At 33.3% G+C, this 19,447-nt stretch overlaps 1 protein-coding gene across 3 annotated transcripts in view; it reads right to left on the minus strand.

Annotated features, from left to right (window-relative positions):
- Positions 1-19,447, minus strand: part of PSMD14 (proteasome 26S subunit, non-ATPase 14) — a 111,161-nt gene that overhangs the window by 22,948 nt on the left and 68,766 nt on the right. For all 3 annotated transcript variants that reach the window (XM_010368002.1, XM_030916643.1, XM_030916642.1), the window contains 2 exons: positions 18,980-19,130; positions 3,835-3,942 (listed from right to left, as the gene is read on the minus strand). In XM_010368002.1, coding sequence (XP_010366304.1) covers positions 3,835-3,942; positions 18,980-19,130 — 259 coding nt within the window. The remainder of the gene's footprint in view (positions 1-3,834; positions 3,943-18,979; positions 19,131-19,447) is intronic.

Below are 19,447 nucleotides of genomic sequence, written 5' to 3' on the forward strand. Positions count from 1 at the left end.
AAAAGGTGCTCAGTCCTCTAAGCAGACATAGTCTGGCTGCAGACAGTGGAGCTTGAGCTGGAAGCTCCCTCATCCAAGCACGTTTGCACAATGCACTCACTAATTGCACAACCCTACATGGTGGTCATAAAGCTAGTAACTGCTATAACCAATACATACAGAAGCCAGTTAATGGACCCACAGATACTAGGCCCTATATTTTTGAGACTATCAAAATCAGATAGTCTCATTTTGATAGTCATGGTTCATGATAATGACTCATGGGTTCCTGATAGTGACCACCAGCATGTGAGCTGATGGTTGTTATCAGACTTTTATCCCTATTACTTGAAAATCAATTTTTTAGATAAAAGCAATAAAACTAACACAGACAGCAAGAAAGATCAGCAGGTATAACAATAACAAAACAATGTTAAGTTTAAATCAAATGATATCCTCAAGTAGTCTTTCAATTTCACTTACTCACCTGCTGTGGTGGCCCCAGTGCCTTCCTCCCAAATCATAAGTCAACCAGCCATGTCCTTTTTAGTTTCGTGTAGAACTACACACGACCAACTGACTTATGATTTTACCTCTATGCACTCACTGCTGTGGAAAAGCAGGCTCATTATAAAACACACAGTTTATGAATTATATGTGAGCTACTCATGGCTTCCTGATAAGTTTTTAAAGTTTTCATGCTCCTTAAAAAGGTGTGCTTGGATCTAAAGACAAATTTGTTTGCCTTTATTTTATATTGATAAACTGAAAATACGGTGGTAACTGATATCCTTTAAATCACGTTCTAAAATGAAGCTTTCTGAATATAAATAGAATAACTGAAAAGAAACAAAATGTGTTTTGTGGTTCCCTCTAGAGTGGAGAACTGAGTTGCAGAAGGCGAAAGAGGAAGGGAGAGTTTTTGCTAAATGACTTTGTACTTTAAATTTTTTTAACTGTATATATATTATCTATGCCAAAATTAATTAATTAAATTTTCAACAATAATATAAAAGAATGAAGCAATCTGGTTATGAGTACTAGTTCCTACATTACCTCACTGGGCAATCTGGGCAACTCACCTTTATGGGCGTCAGGTTTCCTCATGTACGAAATGATTACAATGGCTCCTTTCTAGTGCAATTGTTTTATAACTTATATGTTCAGTAATTACTGATACAATGTTTTCCAAATAGCTTAACTCTATTAAACAATGCAACTGTACTCAACACTATACTTAGAGGCTCTTAGCCTTAGCACATGCATCTATGCATCAATATTTACTAAATTTCCATTAGACTGACTACCAATCTTCAAATTTACTGTGACACTTAAGAATCCAAAATGTCACTGAACAGTTTATAATGGAATAGTTTTAAAAATTTAGTCACTAAAATAAATGCTTGTTAACTCTCAATTCTAAACATTTGACAGTAACAGACAAATGTTCCAAGTGGAAAATAATATACATTACCATATATTAATATAAAAGCCTAGAGTACAGGCATTATACTTTCTCCTCTCTATGAAGATTATTAGTGGCTTCTATTATATAAAACACGAAAGTGAAAATAACCTTTGTCTCTTAGCTTATTTCAACACTGTCAATTAGTACTTTAAAAATAACATTTTCTAAAAGCAATGTATGTTTCACTGAACAAAAATTTAAGAAATATGGGCAAGGAAAGACAAAAAAATCTCACAATTCTACCATCCAAAGGTAACCAATGCTAATATCCTGGTATAAAATATACAGGCACCATCTATAAAATACACGCTTGCAGAATGGAGAACTGATATATTCTGCTGTATAATCTTTTTCTTACTTAACATATTTGAACTTTTCTCAAATTATTAAATAGCAGTCTACAATGAATCACAATTTTTCTCCACTACTTTAATAGTAAAAAAAAAAATCTGTTAGAAAATCATTAGTGACCACCAGCATGTGAGCTGATGGTTGTTATCAGACTTTTATCCCTACTACTTGAAAGCTGGTTTAAGAGCAAGGCCCCTCTTAACACCAGCTAACTTCCCCTTCAAAATAAAAGGCACGGCATTTCTGAAAGGCTTCTGATCCCAGAGTTAAAGATTCTGCTAACATAAAGTAAAATTCATTACAGATATTACCATTCCCTTCAGGCTCTTCTGGGTTGTTTTCTAGCTTGTCTTAGAAAAATAAGAAAGTACATTAAGGTGTGGCTTTGTTCTATGACTTGTTGGCTTGGTCCCATTTGTGTGTTTTAGTATTGAAATTGTCTTAAAACTGTAGAGCACCCAGATAGATGTCATTCTGATGGGCACTATATAAACTGTGAAATAAATATATTTAGAAGTTCTAATTGGAAGGCAAAACAAACTAAAATGAAAGGAAAAATAATGATGCTGTAGTTGTTACATACACATGTTGTTTAACACAGGTTTGGAACCTGCTTTATAAGGTGCACTTTAAATTACAGGCTGTAAAGTAAGATTAAAAAATACAAACTGGAGTGGTATAAAAAAACACATTATTAATATTGATTACAGTCGATTTTTAAGGTTAAAAAGCAGTGCTTTAATTTTAAAAAAGAAATCTGCAACAGGTGGTGAGTGAGTTGCAATTAGTAAAAACTTCTGGCAGAAACATACCATGTAGTAATCACAATGATCTTGGCTTGTAAGATGCTACTTAACCTTTTGCAAAAAATAATGAAGCAGTATGATGCTACTGGAGTTTATAAAAAAGGTCATTATCACAGGCTAAACAGGTCCAATAATATATTCTCTTGGAACATGCAAGTACGGGCTTGTCTGTACCCAGTCAAAACCACTGGTAGCTTATTTCATACTCATTATACTTTGCAGTTTTCCTTGACTTGCATTTTTTTTTTTTTTTTTTTCAAATCACACCTCAATCCTTTAAAACAAAACACTTCACTCTGATGAAGATTTTGGATGAGTGACTGCCACAAAATTAAGCATTTAAAAGTATAAAGTTATCAAAGTGTAACCAAGGCTTAACCATGGTTAACTGTCAAAGCCATAACTCCCCAAAGATAACCTCATGACAGAGCAAGGTTTCAGAAGGGAGCAGCAATAACTACTAAAATGTCTTTGTTTTATGTATTCTACTTAACCAAACGTGGTATTTCTGCCCATTTAATTAATCTTTAGAGAAGTAGTTAACTAGACAGACACAGACTGTGGTGCATTTAAAAACACATTTAAAATAATTTTTGCAGACAATACAGATTTGTATAAAAACACCATGGCATGTGAATGATACAAAGAAAACAGTCACTCAAGAGGATATTAAGTGTCTGAATACCAGTAACTGCAATTAATGGTAACTGATTATCACAATAAAAAACAAGATATAAACTCTCATCACAAGTAACATATGGAGGTCTTTTATAAGGTTTATTTTAAAGGTGGGTTTTTTAAAAAAGTAAATTTTAAGTATATTTAAGAATTATTTCTAGGGATATCTTAAAATATACAGCAATTTCTCCATTGTTTTCTGCTATGAAAAATACCTACTAATCAAGCAATGATAATAGTTATGTCCTTCACCTGAAACTCCTATTGGTCCTTCTCTATAATGTCAACCATGCAAAGCCAGAATGCTTTCAAGATAAAAGATCTACTATGCTCCCAAAAAGGGTGTCCTCAAATACGATAGGAAAATTTAAAGACCCCATTAAAAATTGACTCACATATGAGCAAATATTTCCACAATTCTCTTTTAAAACAAAAGAAAAATTAATTTGCAAGCAAATTAAAATACTAAGAATTAGAACTTAAAAGACTACTTATAGCAGGCTTTTAACATGTAAAACAGAGTTTTAACACATTATCAAATATAGGTAATACCTGGATAGATGGCTTGTTTAAGTGACCCAGATTTGAAGTTGTTTGTCTTGGTTCATGTCCTAAGACCATCATATTAGCATTGATCAGTCTGAAGGCATCAATAACAACCTGTAAAAACAAGGTGTCAAGTCAATTCTTTTTTTAAAAGCAAGTGATAATGCCAAGCAACAGTGGACAAGGCATGATCAACGTGCATCTGTTTCTGGACTATATCCAGAAAATCATTTAATTATAATATTAATAAAAAAGAACCTCCTGCTGACTGTGCCATCAGCACACCACCCTCTATCTTGTAATGTAAGGTGACACCAATTATTGCAATTTTCATGAAACAGTAAAGAAAAAAATTAACTTTGCATCTTTATTATTGAAATCTGTCATTACTAAACTTACACCAAACAGCCTTCACTGGTGTGCATATGTTTGTCACCTAAATTTTACCTAATCAAAATGAATGACAGAGAAACTAAAACTGAAAGTGAGCACAAGTTAAGGGACCACATCTAAAGCCCAGCCCTGTCACATCAATTACACCACCACAGTACTTGAAATGACAACAAAATTACAGCCAGCAAGGCACTTGCCCACGTATTCTCTTCTAGTCAGATACCTTTTACTTCTTGTGACTATGAAAGACTTATACCTTGTCTGATGGCCTTAAATGTCCAAGCCACTGTCAAGTATAGAAGGCACAATATAAGAAAACCAAGGTCATCCATGCTTTAAGCCAAGAACATGGTATGGAATGATAAGGTCCTAAATTCATGGTAAAGAAATTATAATAGGTATATTCTTTTTGTGTGTACAGAAATACTTCAAATTCTACTATGATACAATAACATCTGTTAGCTCTTACATATAAAGAGATTGACAAGAATCACATACTTGCTAAAGCTTTTCAACACTGTAAAGTTTTATGTAAAGTCACGTGACTTTAAGACAGATTGCCACTTGAAGGGAATTTAACTGAATAGATTTATCACATAAAACAATCTTAAAGCAAGATAGTATAGTAACAGAGTATTTCTATATTTTGCCTTTAAAAGTGCTGAACAATCAATGTTTTAAAACCTGTGTCAACTAGATTTGTTCTTATTTGTACAATTATTACTTGAGGATATTAAGAGATTAAAAATAGTTAAGCCAACCAAATCTAATCAAGTCTGAAAATTCTGTTTGTAATAAGTATTACTGCATGCTGTATGCTAAAGAACAAGATTTAAAGAAAGAAATCACCCTTTGTAAAAGATTGCTATGATGGGACCAAAGACAGTAACAAAAAATACAAACCTAGACTAAAACATGATGACAAGTGAATCAATCCAAGTTTCTGTCTACTCATTTGGCCTACAGTATCAACTCTGAATTTTACTTTTATTTTAAACAGTTAATATTTTCCCAAAGATTCATTCCTCTTGCATCAAAATAAAGCCAAGTATCCCAAGAACATGAATGATTTAATGGTTTGTGAAAACTTTTTTCTTTTTATACAATAACCTCAATCCACACTTAACTTTCATGTTTATATATAAATAAATATGGCCTACATTGCTTATACTTAAAATTTTTTTCTAAACATATTCTTTTTTAAAAAAAGCAATAAAAACAAGTACTAATAGCAGACATATTTTAATCAGATGTTATCATAAATAACTTCAAACAATTGTTGAAAATATAGAAGTAAAATTTTCTCACACTCATACTAAATAAGATAAAGTTAAAATGTTGGCAAAGGAGGAAGAAGGTGACCATTTTCAAAGATAGGTATATAACTTAAACACAAAATTAAGAATTGCCACCCTAACCATTAATGGTAAATATTTAAGAGCAAAGCATCATTTTGGTCCGTTTCAAGATTTCAGTAAAATCATTTATGAGAGGGAGAAAAAGCTGCTACAAAACTATGAAAATTTCATTATATAGCACAACAAAATTCCTGTATACTTTTTTATAGTGAATGCTTTCAAACTAAAACAGCAGACAGCTATTTTACTTGTAGAAGTCTGTATTATTTCTCTGAAATATTATAAGCAGGTGTGAAACTTCATAAAAAGGAAATGAAAATACCAGTTAAGTAGGTATCATGATCTGTTAAAAACAAATTTTTAAAATTTTCTTAAGAAATTAAGAGAAAAATTCAAGAACTTAATAAAATGACATGCTTTCATTGACAATTCCTGAGTATCAATGATGGCCTATAGAAAATGACTACTTTACACTAAGATTAAAGGAATTTGCTGCCATCACTATAGCAACTGTCTTAAGGAAACGAACATGTTCAACAACCTGCAGACCAAAATTAGATTTAGTATGCAATAAAATATAAACATGGCAATATAGTCTACATTTTAATTTTTGTATAATTTTATCATTGCTTTTTGCACTGTGAAAATAAGTGGATTTATCCTTGAGAGCAACCTATCAAAATAGACTCATTAATGTCCAGTGCACTAATGAGCAACGGGTGAAGAAGGTGTTAATTATGCCACAGTAAGATTTAAAAAAAAAAAAAAAAAAAGCCCTAGTGAGCACTCGATGGTGTGTATAAGCTGAAAGCGTTTCTCCATGTTTGTGTATTTACAGCATGATGCAACAGAATGACAGCAAAATGATCACTCCATGGTTAAAAACAGAAATCTTAGATACAACACACTGAACAAAGAACCCCCAAGAATTAATTAAGGTATGGGTGGGTAGGGGAAATAATCCATTTTTTTGAGCTCTCTAAATTTTCTAAACAGTTCATTCTGAAGTATATAGACATTAAATTAGTTCAGTTTGTATCTTATAAACTAAAGCAGTAATTTAACCAAAAAACTTTACACAAAAAGTATCTCCTTAATAACAAAAACCTCTGAGTAAAGTATGAAGAATATTTTCAGTAATATGATGCTAGACTTTGAAAAATTCCTTTCCATACTGAAGGCCTACACACCACATTGAGTCTCTATTCACCAGCCTGACCATTTAATTTTTTCTGGTACAAGTGCCTTGAGACTTTTCAGAGGTCACTGCAACAGTAGACAGCTTATAACAAAACCATTAGCAGTTTGGCTAGCTTAGGGAAACCTCTTACTTTCCTTTTTTGTTTATTATCACTGCATGAATCTGCAGCATATGATAGTTTATAATTTCTCAGGCTTGTTAAATTCATGTTAAAGGTCTGTTTTCTTGTTGAATAAATTTTGTTCATATAATGCTGCCTATTTCATACACTCAGTCTTTAATAGCACCTTTGGTCTATGCGCAACTCACAGATCAAAACAGAGGACTAAAATAGGGGTTGATGATGCTATTTACATGTGTGATTCCTGCTGTCTTCTTGTTAGTAGCTTTAATATAATAGAAGACCTTGTCTGTTTTGTAATTAACACATCTTTACTGGAGAGATATTTGGAAGTGATTGCTGTGAATATACTGGTTAGTAAAATAAACACAATCACACACCACTTTCTGTTATCAGACAAATTTGTGAATTGTACACATTATACTCCAGATCAACAAACTGTGATATAACAGCCAAGTAGAAGACACATATTTATATAACCCTTTATTTTTCTGAAAATATGTATTCACTCTGACCTTGCAAATATAATTAGCTTGTGGGATGTGCAGATTTCAGTACCATGGTTGCTTTACTAATTGCAACTCTTGGAAATAGATACTAAATATTTGGAAGCTGCCAATACAAAATAAAAACTGCATGTTTTTTGTACATCTGTCTTAGACTATAAAAGCAAAATAGTTTTAAAAACAATACTGAGTTCCATATTTATTCCAAGCATGCCCAAGGGTCAAGGATCTATCATTTCATTTTAATGACGAATCTGGTTTATGACTTAAAACTCAGTCTAATCCATAATTTTTTGGCTTCCTTCATGAGTAGAATACAGTTCATCCAATATGCTATTTATTTTAAAATTCATGTTTTCACATCAACTGCTAGGTCACTGAAAGACTAGACTAAATTTCTAAAGCCCCAATCTACAGTTCCCAATTTTTACATCCAAAGGAAGCTATTTTTAAGCAAAGCTCTTCAAATTAGTTTAATACAAAGGTGTTTTAAAGAAAAATACACAAACACTTCTGGCAGTAGCTGTAATTTTTTTCTCTCTCTCTTTTCAGTAGTTGCCTTTGGTCCAGTTGTACTCATATCACAGTCAATGATTATGGGTATTTACACAGAGTAGAACTAATGTTTTAAGAATTTATAATGCATTCATTTTCTTGAGCTTAAAAATGAAACAATAAGAATCTTCCATAACCTCAGGTCAGCTCACTATATATATAATATATATTATATATGTATGCTTATATATTATATATAATAAAAATCATTCAGTTCATCATATATAGATGAACTGTAACTTGTATATATGTGATGAACTAAAATAATTTTTAAAAACTTGAAAAAATTTTTAAGACCTCAAAATCAATGTCAAACACTAAAAAGAAAAAAAGTAAAAATTCAGTTACTAGATGACATATTTTAAAACATAAAACCATCACTATGTAAAGTAAATCTCTAAATGATTATAAAAATGAAAGGTGTGGAAAGAAAGGCAACCCATATCAAATACTCTTTATCACCTAGAAATGACCTGTTATCAACTGCTTAGGTTGTTTCTAGATTCTTTAAAAATTAAGAGTGCATGTGACCTGGGAAGTACTGCTGGGGTTTGTGACCATTTCGTTACTTCTGCTGCCATGCACTGCCAGACATCTATAAGAGAAAAACATCTTATGTCTCTTGTAAGCCCACAGCATAAAAAATTCAGAGAAATCTTACTTTTTATGCCATTTCCAATGAAAAGCACTAAGAACTAAAACTGACTCATGCCAAATGCATATCACTGAATTGCTGTGATTTCTTAGTCTCAAGTTTGCAACACGGAAATTATTTATAAAATGTCAATTTTAGCTCTGGAAAAGAAATTCCTATGTGTATGTACATTTTCTTTCTTCATCCTCGGAGAATTGCTTACTGTAGCTAGAGATCTGTAGTACAACTTCAGTATATTGGGAGAAAAGGGGGATGGGGTGTAACTTGCATAATTTACTTTTTTTGACAAGTGAAGACATGCATCAAAATTCAAAGAGTAAATCCACAAGTTTTGAACATATATGCTTTAATGAAAACAAATCGATCTTTAGAAACTAGTATGGTAAAAGGTAATTAGACATTTTTAGATTCATGAAACACTGGGAAAGGAATTTACTTAAGTTATAATAAAAATAAAGTTTCACAGAATTTTTTCAACATATGCATGTAGTCAGTATGGTGTAGAGGTTTAAATGCTTGAGGCACTCTGGAGTCAATCCTGCCTAAGTTAGAATTCTGGGTCTATCACTTACTAGCTAAGGGACCTCAAACAAGTTATTTAACCCTTCAATTTCTCCATTTGCTCATGAATGACGATGCCTCATAGACTTGGTAATAAAATAATATATGTGTTTCTGCCACTATAGTTTTCACTGTTACTAACTGTGGCAGTGATGGAGTTGCCCAGCCCAGATCTTTCAACAGAACCTGCTGTGGAGTGCATGACTGACTCACAACCTCCAGCTTTTACACCTTTGGATCCACTGGGCATTCACACCAGGTCATACTTCTCCTGGGCAGCTCCCAGCCAACAACTGAACACAGCAGTGGTACTAGAACCTAGTCATTCCTGCCAAATAAGGGATTCCTGTAAAGGCTAATTTTGGCTCAAGGACTCCCCAGCAGCCTGGCTGAAATTTTCTGAGCACTAGCTACAGTCTGTGGCTCTTCTACCCAATCTACCTTCACTTTCTCCTCTTGCAGGGTCAAACCTTCACCGCTGTCTGAAGGCTCTCCCCTTTCTCCAACATGGGTGTCTCCCCCAATAAATCTCTTGCATGTCTAATTTCATTTTGGCATCTGATCCACAGAGGACCCAAACTGATACAGTTAACAAAGCAGACTACTGGTATCATGAAGAGTGTTAACATTGGAAAAAAGTTACCCTAAAAATCAAGTTATAACTATAAATTTTGCTTCAGGAGACACCTGAAGTATTAAAAAAAAAAAAGGAAATTAGAGAGTGACACTTTAAGATGTATTTCCTTAGGGAAATTCCTGATTACCATAAGAAAGCGTATAGTTACACTGAAGGTTATTATCTCTCTTTTAAAAATGACTGAATATGCCTAGAATCTTGATACTACTCCTGCATGATCAGTGTTTCTAGACTCATAAGTGACAAAGAGTGAGCTTAAAATTGAACTCCTCAGGGGACTACTAATAAGCTACAAGAGACTATCACCTATGGATCACTAATCTGATATCAATTCTATCTAGGGGCTACTCAGTCTACATCAAATGGAACCAGTGACTTCAGATCCCTTTCTAGTGGAAAAATTAAAACAACTGGTTTGTCTGTTGGCAATTCCACATACAGCAAAGGAATAAAGGGCCCTAGAGAACAAAGATGGGCTCAACTATGTTAGCATGGCAGTAGAGCATGTGGATGAGAATAAGGGATGTATATACATTGCTTATGCTATAACACCACATTCAAAGAAAAATACAAAGTATATCCACTGAACTACTATCTCTCAATAGGCAAAGGCATTTTAGTAGGAAAAATATGTAAAGGCCAATTACTTTGCTGTGTATCACTTTTGTGTATTTTTATTTTGCTTATCAATTAAATACTATATAGAAATTATCTTGCTAATCGTCTCAACCAAGTTTAGGTATTAATATTATGAATTTATGGATAAGGAAACTGCATTGTAGAGAATTTAAATCAATTAAATGAAATGACACAACCTAAATGATACCACTATGATTTATACCTATACAGCCTGTCAAAGCCAGTACTCTTCATCATCAAGCTGTTTGTTATAATAGCTGTCCTGACACAAAAACAAGAAAGGAGTACTACTATGTTCAGTTACTCAACAGCAAGGTTTGTGTCTCATTCGTCACTGAATATCCATTCTATAACAAAGTAAGTGGCACGCAAAATAAGTGTCTATTGAAATGAAAAACTAAAAAAAAAGTACTTTTGGTTACTATGCTATAGAAATTTTTACCACTTATGTTTATTTTTCCTGAAAAAAAGGAAAAGAAAAGAAAAATATCCATTATCTATAAACAAAATCTAATCACTAGCTTGTTAACAATATAGTCTTTACTTATCACTGCTCAGTTCTGAATTCATGAAATACTTTTTTGTGACCTGCTAAACTGAGAAACTCATAGACCACTGACTTGTATTTAATTTGGATTTAAAACTACATATGGTAAAGCTATCTGGAATGTGAAAAGTGACTGTAAGCATCTATTAATCAGCTTACTAGTAGCCTAAAAATCACAACCGAGGGATCAATTATGACTTTGAAGAAAATTTACCACTTCATTTCTACCCTCTTCAGGAAATTACAAGGACAAGAAGACATTAAACCTGACAAAACTAAGTCCCAGGTCCAGAAATATCCTCGCAACTAACAATGGCTAACGTCACATCTAGAATGTGATCTTTAAAAATTAAAATATATAGGCTCTGAAAAGGCCTCTCAATCAAAGTCATAGTTTCCACGTTTCCACTTGCTAGTTCAAAACTGGCATTAAGGATAGGGAGTAGATCATATTCTTCTCTATAACTCCAATGTACTCTTGGCATAAAGTAGTGATCAACAGGTGTCTGTTGAACTAATGACCAGGGATAATTAGATGACTACAGAAAGAAAAGCATTCAAGAAGAGAGAGTCAATAAATAATATTCTTACAGGTAATGAATGATGTATTTTTACTCAAACAGTTGGATTCAAACTAATTTGAAGCACATTTACATCATTCAAAATGCACAGTAAGTAGTAAAGCATAACAAATTAGCTCAGAGATTATATTATTAATCTAGAAGCTCTAGGTTAAAAGAAATCCATAGGAATTCTTACCTCCATATACGACTTATGCTCTTAAAATTTTTAAAGTAAAATTATTTCTACATTCCTAGCTGACAATTCCTTATATCAGCTAAATAAATGTGATAAACTATTACACGTGTTTCTATCATAAATAGTATAGGAACATTAATACCTGTAATATTTTCTTAGGCATCCTCACAAGATCTGAGAGTGTTCAAACTGATAATAAGAGTGAAAGACAGGAAGCAAACAAAAGATAATACAGTAACAAAACGTGTTCCAAGAATACCTTGGAAGGGTATGCTCACAGAGCTATGTCAGGAATGGAAATAGATTTTTTTATGCATTCTATTTCCTATTTTTCTCTTTTTGCCTGGAAAACTAGACAAAGAAAAGGGGTGTGCATGAGTGTGTACAGTTTATCATTAGGACTACCCAGCCCTAGCTGACACTTGTGGGATACTGATCAAAAAATAATCTTATAAATATAACAGCTGTGCTAAATATCTTTTCCTACTTTTAGAAGACAAATGACATATTAAACTTGAACTCTAGCTCTAATTTTACAGGGTTCAAACTGACCAAGGATAATGTTCATAAGTAAACTGGCTAACTGACCTTGTCAATCACATGTTCCAGTTATTTAATAAATGACTCTATGCTAACATATAAAAAATTAATAAATGTCACAAAATTAACTGCAGTTGTTTGGATATGCTAAAAGCTAAAAAAAAATAGAACTGGTAATGGCTGAACACTGATGCAAATTCATTCCTCAATTTTATTTTATAAACATTTATGAAAAAACTATTGCAATGCACTAAATTCCAAGATATTGGTATCTCTCCTCAAAGACATCTCAGTCTTGTGGGGAAGACAACACAGACAGATGAATAAAACACAAAATGGTTAAGTGCAATACATTAATCACCTCATAGGCCCAAGTTTCTTTTTTTTTTTTTTTTTTTTTGGAGACAGAGTCTGGCTCTGTCGCCCAGGCTGGAGTGCGGTGGCCGGCTCTCAGCTCACTGCAAGCTCCGCCTCCCAGGTTTAAGCCATTCTCCTGCCTCCGCCTCCCAAGTAGCTGGGACTACAGGCGCCCGCCTCGTCGCCCGGCTAGTTTTTCGTATTCTTTAGTAGAGACGGGGTTTCACGGTATTAGCCAGGATGGTATCGATCTCCTGACCTTGTGATCCGCCCGTCTCGGCCCAAAGTGCTGGGATTACAGGCTTGAGCCACCGCGCCCAGCCTCCAAGTTTCAAAGTAATATATTCACTTCAGTTTCATCAGCATGCCCAAGGAAAATATCTTAGAAAATGGTAAGTGCTAAATAAAAGTTGGCGAATCAGAAGAGTATTCCTAGATTAATTAGCATGTACAAAATATAAGAAGGGAAGACTTCATTTCTTTTGTAGTCATTAACATCTTCCTAAATGTAGCAAATTAGAGATTAATTTATAGGCTTGTTCTTATCAAAATTTGCAGAAACATTCACATTCTATTTTTTTAATATTCTAGTTCTTGATCCTTTTTTTTTTTTTTTTTTGAGATGGAGTCTCGCTCTGTCACCCAGGCTGGAGTACAGTGGTGTGATCTCAGCTCACTGCAACCTCCAACTCCTAGATTCACGCCATTCTCCTGCCTCAGCCTCCCGAGTAGCTGGGACTACAGGCGCCTGCCACCACGTCCAGCTAATTTTTTGTATTTTTAGTAGAGTCGGGGTTTCACCGTGTTAGCCAGGATGGTCTCGATCTCCTGACCTCGTGATCCACCCGCCTTGGCCTCCCAAAGTGCTGGGATTATAAGCGTGAGCCACCTCACCCGGCCATTCTTGATCCTTTTAAGTATGAATTATGTTAATCTTCAGAATAAAGTATCATTTATTGCACACCTCCTAATATGACATGTGTACTCTAATCTCTACATATATTATCTTATGATAGTTATAATGCTATGAAATAGGTACTAAGAGGCCGGGCGCGGTGGCTCAAGCCTGTAATCCCAGCACTTTGGAAGGCCGAGACGGGCGGATCACGAGGTCAGGAGATCGAGACCATCCTGGCTAACACGGTGAAACCCCGTCTCTACTAAAAAATGCAGAAAAACTAGCCGGGCGAGGTGGCGGCGCCTGTAGTCCCAGCTACTCGGGAGGCTGAGGCAGGAGAATGGCGTAAACCCGGGAGGCGGAGCTTGCAGTGAGCTGAGATCCGGCCACTGCACTCCAGCCTGGGCGACAGAGCAAGACTCCGTCTCAAAAAAAAAAAAAAAAAAAAGAAAGAAAGAAAGAAATAGATACTAAGATTCCTGTTATATAGAGGAAAAATCTGAAGCTCAAGAAAATTAGGTAACTTGTTCAAGGTCACACTGCAAAAGAGGAGATAAAAATGGGATTTTAATGCAGGCCTGACCCCTAAGTCTGTGTTCTACATTACTCTATGCCCTGGCTATGGCCTACTACTAATGTAATATAATATATTATATATATATGTATATATATAGAGAGAGAATATATATATATATATACACACACATAGATATATAAAATAAGAAGCTCAAAACAAGACTAGGATTTGAGTAAACTATTTGAGTACTTAAAAACCTTCGCCATCTTAAAACTTTCTAATATAAAATTTCTTGGAAAAGTAAAATATTTGCTACCCACCCCTAAAAAAAAAGACACAACCTTCTAGATATCTGAAAATAAAGGGTACGCTCTTACAACATTCATTCGCTAACTTTTTTTTTTATTTTAATTTTTTTTAAAACTAGAGACAGAGTTTCATCATGTTGCACAGGCTTGTCTCAAACTCCTGGGCTCTAGCATTCCACTCACTTAGGTCCCACACAGTGCTGGGATTACAGATGTGAGCCATGGTACCCGGCCACATTCCCTAACTTTCTTCCTGCATTTGTATTTATTCTCCAAAGCCCCATCTTTTGTAAAATGCTAGTTGTTTAAACAAATTAAAACCAATGAAACCACTCCTTTTACATTCTAATACCTGTGGAAAAAAGAATGAACGAAGAGGTTAGTACCACTTGGAATGATATTGTTTCTACATTCTTCCCATGCGGTACAAGCTCCTCTTTTTTGAGTGATGTCCCGCCTACCTCTCAAAACTCAGCCCAAGCTTTATTCTGTGCAACCTACACTGATTTTTCTCCCTTCTTCTAATTTTAATTTACATTTACTGTGTTTGCTATACAAGTAATACTTTATTGTATACTGGCACATATAAAATTCTGAATAAGTATTTGTTGAATTATTTCTTTCTCTAGCAACCAATTTAATACTTACAGAAACAAGCAATTTCAGTATATTTTGTATCAGTATGCAAAATATCAGTATAGGTTATCAGTATATAATTGGCAGAATGAGATCTTGCTCACTACTAACGCTAAATGTATATAATTTATCTTCTCAAAGAAGACAAAGACCATTTTTTAAAATTTATTTTGTACTTTAGAATCATTAGCATACAGATCAGGGATCCTTAAGAAATACCTGCAGATAAGCTGAGCTACAGTTAAATAAACATCACATTTTTTAAAGTCTATTGAGTGTTTTGATCAGATTAAATAAAAATGTTTCAAGAAAACCTAACCAGTGGAAGACACATTTGGACACAGTCATTTCTTTTTTTATGTTTTCAAAACAGAGAACAGACACAATGATTGTTAGGAGTTAGTTAGCTGGTAACAACTGAGCATTTTACTAATAGGAACCCCATCAACGAAAATGAGTTCTCTAAAGCAGTAATGCTTTTTAATAAATATATTACAATATCCTAATTAAGTTGTATGCTAGTTTTATGATTTTGCCCAAAGTGACCATTCTTTTTGCCTCAAGAAAGAAGTATAGTCACATTACAAGTTGAATTAACTTCTAAATTTGCTGCTGGATCTAGTTGTGGGCTGAGTATACAAGATAATAAAACATTCAGCAAGAGGTCCCCACTGTGCCATTTGAGAACTAAAGTTTAAAATATGTAAATATGTATATTTTACAAATGAACTAAATGGTACAAGCAGATCTTATAAACTATTTCCCTGATTAGAGCAGAACTCACTGGTAACTTCTGTGAGCTTACTCTCCATTTAAATTATGAGTGCAATTACCATTGGTTTTCACCTGTATCATTTAAAAACATTTATAGTAGGGTTACAGATTCTTTATCATATAGTGTACTTCATTATTTATGTTAATTTCAGTGTTTACTCCTAGGGATGTCACAAAAGTCAACAGGAATAAATCTGTCTAAATTGTTTTTTTAAATTAATGGAACAACACATTTTAAAAAATCAATTAATATATAATACATAATACCTAGAGAAAACTATGGAGAACTTAGAGGAAATGTACAGCTCTTTCCCCTGACTTATGCTGAAGAGAATGACACCTATCCACAGTAACTTAAGGAATGGCCTCACAATGACCTCTGGTATTCATTTTGCATTCTGCAGTTACTCTGATTATATCATTCATAATGGTTTAATATTAAAGAATTAAAGAGTCATTAAAAAAGCCTGAGCTCTGAAATTTTACAGAACTGGATTCGTATCTTTGTTCTAATGCTAACTCATGGTCTGACTTTGGCAAAGCAATCTCCTTGGCCCTAATTTTTTTTTTTTAACCGCTAATAACATGTTACATAGTAACAGGTCCTATCTTTAGGATTATAACAAAGAATAAATAAGTTGAAATGGTTATTCATAATACCTGGCTCACAGCAATTATTCAATAAAAAATGTAATCAAGTCACCATAAAAGAAAATCAAACTAATTGTGAATGAATTGAGATTACCAAGAAAGAATCCAGGTTTATCTAATTTCTCAAAGACAGAAATATTGGAATTTATAAAGATGGAAATATACAAAACGTTCAAGAAAGGTTTTAAAAAAAGTGAACAGAGACCCAACTTAAATCATTTATATATAAAATGTCATTTTAATTCTTGATCTAATCATAGCCTTACTAAATATTTTGACAGCTTTCATAAATCACACACAGGGAAAGGAGAGGGAGACTCTTATGCTATTCTTCATTTTTATAAGTTTATATTCATAAGTATCATGATTTAACTAAAACACTCTAAGGATTTACTAGCATTTAATCTGATTCATAGTGATGAGAGGACTTGACACTGAAAGAACCATAAATTACAATCAAACTCTGACTCCTTAAAGATGAAGTTGCATTACTGACAAAGAACTGGATCCTTATTTCAGGAGATGTAATAGTATGAATCTAGACATTAGGTCCAACAAGTGATGCAAATCATCAATGATAGGTATTTACACTAAATTTTTTCAAAAAGATTTCTTCCTAATATACAAAAGTAGACAGTGATACATATGACTTCATAAATTTTAGATATATTATTTTTAAAAACTAAATTTAACATTGTTAAGACATGTGATGAATGCATATTATTAAATGAAATTCATCATTTTAATATAAATTACAATTAATTAGAAATAATGAAAATTCCAATATTATACAACACTTAAACTAGGTTTGGAAACTAAAATTGCCATACATACTCATTTATTTACATTTACATTTATTTACTGTATTTTGAGAATGCTTTCTTTCATTGTGTTTGTTTTTACTTTCCTTTTTCAAAGTAGCCACCATCACATTAGTCAAGATATCATAAAACCTAAGTTAAGCTAATACTACGAAACAGAATTCTAGTTATATTTAAAATTAAGCTTTAATTATTACTTGTAAATATTGTGGTAGGGGACTTTGTTAGATAATTGTTATATTTGTAAAACAGTAATCGTTACTTAAATGAATTACTTACGAGTTACTAAAAAGGTACCTTAAAATACAGAATTAAACTTAAGAGGTATTATACTGTAATTCATAAAGCCAGTAACAATCAAGGATTTTTCAACCTCTTTTATCTAACCCATTTAGTTAAAAAAAAGTAAATAAATTGAAATATAGGCATATAGCAAGAATCAGAAGCTATCCATTCTGAATGGTCTAGTATATCAGTTTCTATTATTGTTTTTGTGGATAGTTTTTGCCTCTGAAAAGCTAAATCACACCTAATAAGATCATGATTTAGAGAAGACCTCAATTTTTATACATGATAATGGTATGATGTCAGAAAACATTCAACTTCAAATTTATGACAGATAAAAACTCCATGTTTTAACAGCCATGTTTAGTTTGTTTGAGCTGGTGAGCAGATATAAATGTAATCTGCACTACTATCAAACTCCAGGTCTGATAGATAACAAGCTAATATTTACTTCTAAGTGCTCTAAAAATTATTTGTAAAACCTGCATAAAAAGGATTGCATAAATATATTGTGATTTTTAACAATTATTCTACACTACAATGGAAGTACATGCTCAAACAAGACACCTCAGCAGTATTTTAAAGCAGTAACCACCTAGCCAATTTCTGTATGTTCTGTAGTTTTTCTAATCCACTCTCCCTGTGGTTGAGCAAAATCGAATTGCCTCTCACATTTGCAGACAGCTCTGTGAAGGTGATAATAGAGCTGCTCCCTGCTGTCATGAGGCAGGAAATAGGAAAATGGCATATGGGGCTAGAAAGAAAGAAATGAAAAAAAGAAAGAAAGAAAGAAAGAATGAACAAAAAAAGAGAAAGAGAACTAAACAAGAACAAAAGGGGTTTCAACAAAGAACTATAACCCAATATGCTTTCCAAGTTAATCTGTTTTCAGAATTATTTAGCATATTTAATCATTCATTTGCATCCTCACTCCAGAAACGTGAATGGTTGATACCAAGTCTTTGGGCAAGTTTTCATTGTCTAAAATATTTGGAAAACACAACTCCAGAATATGTCCTGCACAATGTCTGCAAAACAATGCCCTTTAAATAGATTTTTAAAATGTTCTGCCAATTCCAAATTCATCATTTGAAAATAAAGGTAAAGCAATGTTTATTTAAATATTAATAAAATGTTTATAGCAGGCTTTGAGTATGGTTTAACTTTCCTAATTTTATGAAATTCAAAAAATTTAAAGATAAATATTCATGACAATTACACAAGTGATTAAAGAAGAAATCTCTAAATAAATTGCTAATAATACCAAGACACAGTTATCAACTTGTAAAGTTTTTTTGTTTGTTTTTTAAGTAAACAGATAGCAGCTTTCTGTGTAATTAAGAATCCTGCTTTGAACAAAATGGATTTTTATTTAATGTATCTGTAAACAGAATGTGGCAGTAGATGGCAATAAAGATAGAAGCTACTCTACCTTTCCTTTTACACTCTGAATGGGATCCACAACCACTGCCACAGCTCTCTCCGACAAGGCTTCAAAGCTCTGCTGAGTGTTGATATCCACACCAGAAAGCCAACAACCAAAGCCAGGGTGACTGTGATACCAACCAACAACCATCTCCGGCCTGAAACAAAGAGGGCATTCAGATGCTCAGAACAGAACAAGTAATACATTTATGATATGAAAAGAAACAACACACTAACGGGGTATAAATTAAGAAGAGATGAAAAACACACAGGTGTGAAAAAGCACCATTAGAAACCCTGAAATTGTACACCATATTATCCAGAAAACATGGAAATGAATATGTGTGACAAAGGAGTACTATCATTAAGAGATGCACATTAGCAGTGGTAGATAAGGCTTTCAGTTTTTCACCTTGTTACCACAGTTTCTCAGAGCCAGTTTTTAGCCTTTCAGCATTCAAGTAAATATCTACTC

This window comes from Rhinopithecus roxellana, chromosome 14 (assembly GCF_007565055.1).
Source record: "Rhinopithecus roxellana isolate Shanxi Qingling chromosome 14, ASM756505v1, whole genome shotgun sequence".
NCBI lineage: Eukaryota > Metazoa > Chordata > Mammalia > Primates > Cercopithecidae > Rhinopithecus > Rhinopithecus roxellana.